This window comes from Xenopus laevis, chromosome 4S (assembly GCF_017654675.1).
Source record: "Xenopus laevis strain J_2021 chromosome 4S, Xenopus_laevis_v10.1, whole genome shotgun sequence".
NCBI lineage: Eukaryota > Metazoa > Chordata > Amphibia > Anura > Pipidae > Xenopus > Xenopus laevis.
The window spans coordinates 70680370-70687027 of NC_054378.1; the positions used below are offsets into that span (position 1 = coordinate 70680370).

The 6658-nt window shown below is 40.4% G+C and overlaps 1 protein-coding gene across 1 annotated transcript; it reads right to left on the reverse strand.

The window, feature by feature from the left end:
• Window positions 1-2839: 2839 nt before the first annotated feature.
• On the reverse strand, window positions 2840-6232 carry LOC121403695 (tubulin monoglycylase TTLL3-like). Its single transcript, XM_041591500.1, has 3 exons — window positions 6070-6232; window positions 4530-4773; window positions 2840-3721 (listed from the first exon to the last, which is right to left on the reverse strand). Exons 1-3 carry the CDS (start codon window positions 6230-6232, stop codon window positions 3229-3231), a joined length of 900 nt encoding a protein of 299 aa, XP_041447434.1. The 3' UTR covers window positions 2840-3228.
• Between the last annotated feature and the right edge of the window lie 426 nt (window positions 6233-6658).

Here is a 6658-nt window from a genome sequence, read left to right on the forward strand (position 1 = left end):
CTGCTTGTGCTAGCCTGGCCTGCCCGTCCACGTTATATTGTCTGGCCTGTCTCCCAAGCTGTGTTATCTTCCATCCAGTATCCTTGGTGAAACAATCATGCCACTTTGCTCATCCAGAACTTTTAGCTTTGCTCCTCTATTAGTAAGACCTGGCGGCATCCAATTAGCTGAGGGCTCCTCCCGAGGTGAAAAGCGGCTGTTAAAGGCAGAAGCAAGAACCGAGTCCAGGGAGCCTTGCATTGGTTCTGTATTTAGGGTTCCAAACGTGACATGCTCCCTTTGTGTGTTATACGCTGCCTGCCCTATGATCCATGTGTTTTCCCCACTCTGCCTGCCCTATGCTCCCTGTATGTATCATACTCTGCCTGCCTTATGCTCCCTATGTGTACCATACTCTGCCTGCTCTATGCTCCCTGTATGTGTCATACTCTGCCTGCCCTATGCTCCCTATGTGTACCATACTCTGCCTGCTCTATGCTCCCTGTGTGTGCCATACTCTGCCTGCCCTATGCTCCCTGCGTGTGCCATACTCTGCCTGTGTGTAACATACTCTGCCTGCCCTATGCTCCCTGTGTGTGCCATACTCTGCCTGTGTGTGTGCCATACTCTCCCTGTGTGTAACATATTCTGCCTGCCCTACTCTGCCTGTGTGTGCCATACTCTGCCCCCCCTATGCTTCCTTGTTGTGCCATACTCAGCCTGCCATATGCTTCCTTGTTGTGCCATACTCTGCCTGCCCTATGCTGTTCCCTGTGGGACCTGAGCCTGGTCAGGACTGGATTTCACAGGCCTAGTGCCTGGCTGCCCGGCCCTTTCGCCCGCCCACACTATCAGTCCTCTGGGCGGCATGCTGCCCCTAATACTTTGCCACCCAAGGCCCAGGCCTTTGTGGCCTAGCCACAAATCTGGGCGTGATCCTGGTAGGGTCTGTTCTGAGGATTTGTTAGCATTTGGAAATGTTTAATTATGTGCTGGGGGGGTGATGTGTTATCCTCAAGGAAGGAGGCAGCTTATGGATTTAAGGGTATGATTATGGTATATGTAAGGGTATGACTTACATTTTTCACATATGGGTGATGAGGCCCACCTCTGGAACCCCCGGCCCCACTAGCCGCGCTGGGGGCCCACTGGGCCATTTCCAGGTGTCCCGTCAACCCAGTCCGACCCTGAGGCATATCCCTGCAGTGAGCACCAACCATTTGGTTTTTTGGTGTGTTACCACCATTAATGTGGACATGGTCTTAAAAGTTCTTGAGATAACATGGTTGTGGTTTAAATGTGTGTCGTTTAAAAGGGGGATTGGTCAATACTAGCTTCCATTATCGGCCCTCCACCATGTAGGCCAGAAAAATTCCGGCCCTCAGTATCAAAGAAGTTGGACAACACTGCTTTAGGTATAGAGGTGGGGCAGGCAATTACTTTATATTCTGCTTGTGTTAGATGTCACTGTACTCCCCACATTCCCCCTCCCTCCTCACCACCTACTATTCAGCCAGTACATGATAGTGGTATCCGGTCCCCCATTCTGGCACATAAGCAAGATTTTGGAATTATGCCTTATGGCAATGTGCTTATCTCTAATGCACACAAGTTGGCCAAGAAAAACTCACCACCACTTGCCCACTATTTACAAAAACAGCAAACAATTTGCATCCAATATAGAGAACCTTAAATGAGATATGAAAATGTATCTTTTGAAATTAATTAATCAATGCAATAATCATGGCAACTATTAATTACATGTAGTATTTATTAAAAAATGTGAATCATACAAAAATAATGTTAATTAATTTGCCAATTTGATTTAATGTGATATCACACAGGGATTCACATTTTGGATGTCTTTTTTGGATGAGTTGTGATTTCTAGGAGAGCATCTAAGGTGTCTGCTGACAAACTCTTCTCTGCAAATCAGGCATGCTCCTCAAGTCTTACAAAACTGTCCTTTAGGCTAAACCCAAGGCTTTAAAACCTCAAGTTGATGAAGCTATTGCTGGCAGCAGTGTCGGACTGAGACAACAGGGGCCCACCCAAAAATCTTAGACCAGGGGCCCATCAGAAAACGGGCTGTGTAGTCGAGGGGCGGGGCTATGATGCGGCGACTAACGAATGGCCAATCATGGGGAATCCTGTCCGGTTTTCCTTAATTGGAAGTTTTGACCCAGGCAGCCCTTCAAAATACCTTTCTGTCTGGGTCAAAACCGGACAGGTGACAACCCCACTGACACCTGGGCCCACCGGGAATTTTCCTGGTATCCCAGTGGGCTAGTCCGACACTGGCTGGCAGCCAGAGATTATTTCCACTTTACAGGAGGCCTCTCTAATCAAAAGCCTGCTGTAAAGTGGGCCCTCCTCCCACCCTCCCTGCTGCCAGCAATATCACTGCATTGGGCTCAGTTTTGTGTTAGTTTTAGGGTGGTGGCACAAGTAGCTGGTGGGATGGCACTCGGATCACTTCATTTTCCGAAGCCACCAGAAGTTGCCTCACGAGGAATCTCTGGGCGACTTCAGTAAGCAAAAGCAATCCATGTGCCATCCCGCCAGCGATTTACAATCTAGCCAGGGGGAAAGCATTTTGGGGAGATTAGTCGCCCGAAGAAGACAAGATTTGTCGCTGGCCGACTAATCTCCCTAAATCGCTACGTGTGCCACCACCTTTAACAGACAAATGCACATGTCTTGAAGCTGACTTTCTCTTTGCTGACTTGCTTGCTGTCTAGTTTTTCTCCAGAGTATTAAGACATCCAATTTAAGGCTACAAAAAGAAAAGAAGAGGAAGCATTTTTTATTTATAATGGCATTAAATAAAACTTTTTAATTTTTGTGTTTACAAATTGGCATCTCATGTCCATTGAGTGACATGAACCAAAAGACTGCACTGTATTTCTCACATTATCTTATTGTTAGAACTATTGATACTAAACGCATCTGCTGTTTTCAAGTACTTAAGATGCATGTTTTCACATGTTCCAATCTTATTTCAGTACAGTGATCAACAGAGAAGTGAAAGCTAAAGTTGTTGATGGTTAGCAATTTGCTATGCAAAATAAGTGCAGATCCATGTGATTCCATGGAAAAGAATGCTATTCCTAGGCAAGGTAGTTAACCCAACACCCTAATAAAGCAATAGTTCCTGAGACTATGATATCTACCCATACATTCCCTTGAGATACATCATCATGTTATATTTATACAGCCAAAACATTTTAAGAGCCCATATTACCTTTGTCATAACATATTTCCATTATCAACATCAGAGCATTTCTTTGCCTGATTTAAATTTACCTTTTTAAATATAAGCTCAAATTCTCCTGTGTCACAGTCGGGGGAATTCTTCCGGTCAATAATAACACGTAGGGTGTCTTCTAACAGGTCTCTAAAGATCCCACCAGTCACTGCTGTGGGTGAAGTTGTATCCGGTCGGAAATTGATTTCAATTAGCCACGGATGAAAGTCTTCGTCGAACATGAAATCGGCACCATAAAAGTCAAAGCTGTTCTTCCTGTACTTTATGTTATTCTGGGAAGCCCGCATGGTATGAATGAGGGCTTTCTTCATCCCTGGCACCATCACATCTTCCCAGGCATGTTCTGCCCCTATCATACATAGATACTCCTGCAATGATGTATTGGACCATATGTTGTTTTCAGGAAGGTCAGGGTGACGGGTTGGGCAGTTTTTAAGGTACTTTTGTATGGACCTGTTGCACAGATGTATGGAGCTGGAATGATAAAGACAGTACAATGATCAGAGTTCTGTGTTTCTAGGATAATTTAGATTTTTTGACCAATAGGTTTTATAAACATTTCAAATGTATAAAAAAATTATTATATTGCCTGTTTCTCATGACAAAATATTAGGTAAACATGTACAGAAATGATCATCATCCTGGGGCCGCCGCCCCCTCTCCCACTTTTCAGCATTGGAGTGGGTCAAAGGGGGTTGTTGCATCTCTAGCATCTCTAGTGCAATGAGTGCAATAGCGTTTTCTGCACTAGTGGAACTGGATTTTCAGGGCTTTTACAAGAGGAGGCTTTTTGTTCCCCTTGTAACTTGCCACTCATTGCCGCCTAAGACAAGGTTCTCACTTTACTTCATAGCAGGAGCAGCCTGATCATCATATTGCTTTTCTTACTAATTGCAGGTTGTGATTGACCCCTATACTATACTATTTACAGATAGGCAAATTATCATGTTATTTATGCCTAGGGCCAAATAAGAAATGTCTTTATTCCTCCTGTCACAGCCAGGGAACCCCCCACAGGGCCACGCAACCACCACTACTTCTATAGATACTGGTTGTTCTGTGGACCCATGGGCTGTAGATTTGACCAAGAAGATTAAGAATAATGCACAAGGACAGGTAGAAAACCATTGGCATACCCCCAGTTCAACTCTACACCTACATGGTGATAATAACGGCTAACAAGAGATTCTGGGGTAGAAAAAATTAAGATACAAATGGCATTACTACCTATCAAATCTAAATATCATCCTACATATTTTATATTATTTTTTTATCAACCTACTTATCTAGACTCTCCAAAGTGAAGGGCTGCGTTGAGAAACGGAGGTAGTTCTGCTTATAGAACCAGATGGTTAGTGGATTCCAGTCCGATACTAAGAAGAACTGACGCATATCAACCTTGGTGCCATAAATAAGAAGTGGTCTCTCTATGTATTTTTGTATGATCCAATGTGCAGGGTTAGTAGGATTATTTTCCATTTCCACAAACTTTACTATTTCCTCCAGGCGGTTCATACAAGTTATACCTGTGAAAAATATAAAGTCAGAATCAGTTTCACAGTCGTAATGATTTTATTGCACCTTTCCCTTGTGCAAGACATAGCAGCAACAAATATGAGTGCCACAATTGACAGCCTTTCATTCACTAGGGTTCTCCAAGCCAACATCATAGCTTTTCATAGCAATCTGTATTTACGAATTTTAGTAACTCTACAACCAAATGTTGCATGTGGCGCATGGCCATTTGTTTGCAGACCTGGCTATTAAACTCTGAAACCAAAAGTCAACTTGAACCCCTATCTATCTATCTATCTATCTATCTATCTCTCTCTATCATTTATCTATCTATCTATTATCTATCTATCTATCTATCTATCTATCTATCATCTATCTATCTATTGATCTCTCTCTATCATTTATCTATCTATTATCTATCTATCTATAAATCTATCTACTATCTATCTATCTATCTATCTATCTATCTATCTATCTATCTATCTATCTATCTATCTATCTATCTATCTATCTATCTGTCATATCTATCTATCTTCATCATCATCATCTATCATCTATTTATATTTACTAAACTCTGGTTTTAAAGGGGCAAACACAATTTTTTCGTAGACAAAAAACCTAAAAATGTTTGTGATTTATTAAAGCCCGAGGCTGTTAAAAGTCAGAATAAAAAAATTACTCTGTCTTCAACCTACCAAGGTCATGTAAAAGTCGATGGCAGTTACAATTGGAAGATATCATGATCTGCATAGGGTTTTGTACAATAATCTGAAAAATTTGTGGTTTTTGGGCGATATTCCGAAAATCTGAGTTTTTGGGTGTCAAATCGGAAAAAATCATACAATTTAGATTTTTAAACAATTTTATTGATAAATACAGTAAAAATGTGCACGGGAGTTTGGTCAAAAGTGATTTTAAGAAAATTTGGGATTTTAGTAAATTACCCCCTGAATATTATATTGGACTCATCAAAATGCTAAAACATAGCTTTTATTAAATAAATTAATATTATACAGATCAACATTTGAGTCCCCACCAAGGACCTTTTTCATCACCTATTAATAACAACATACCAAACAGTTTATTTCCTTATTGGAAATAGGAAACAAATAGTTGTTTTCCTTAATGAAAATAGGAAATAATCTGTTTCATATCTTGTTATGAATAGGTCCTAGGTGGGGACTGACACATGGATCAGTATAATGTTTCTATTAAATAAAATTGCATCAGTCTTTACAATATATGTGTGTGTGTGTGTGCGTGTGTATATATCCTCTCTGATATAAAGAACAGTAAGGTTCTCTTACCCCTTCCTCTGGAGCTAAATCCTGGTTTCAGGATCCAGATATTTCTTTCCCCATCTATAAGAAACTGTGGGGCTATCATCTGGATCTTATGTAAAACCTGGGAGCATTCATCAACGTACACTGCAGAGTTTTCAATGTCGGCACCGTCACTGTAACAATACATGGGTAGGATTAAGAAAGAGATCTTATATATATATATATATATATATATATATATATATATATATATATATATATATATATATATATACACACAATAAACAGAACCACACTTCAAGATTAATTACCCCGGTGCATGGTAAAACCAAACTCATTAAAAATAAAAATAAAGAAGACCAGCACTCAGGGATTTTGTTTGGAAAAATCTTTATGTATTAGTGCATGTACAAAAGGCATGTTTTTTGTACATGCACTAATACAAGAAGATGTTTCACTGAGAAAATCCACAGTGCTGGTCTTCTTTATTTTATATATATATATATATATATATATATATATATATATATATATATATATATATATATATATATATATATATATATATAAAGCTGGAAATGGAGATCGCACTCACAGGTCTTAGAAGTGTTCA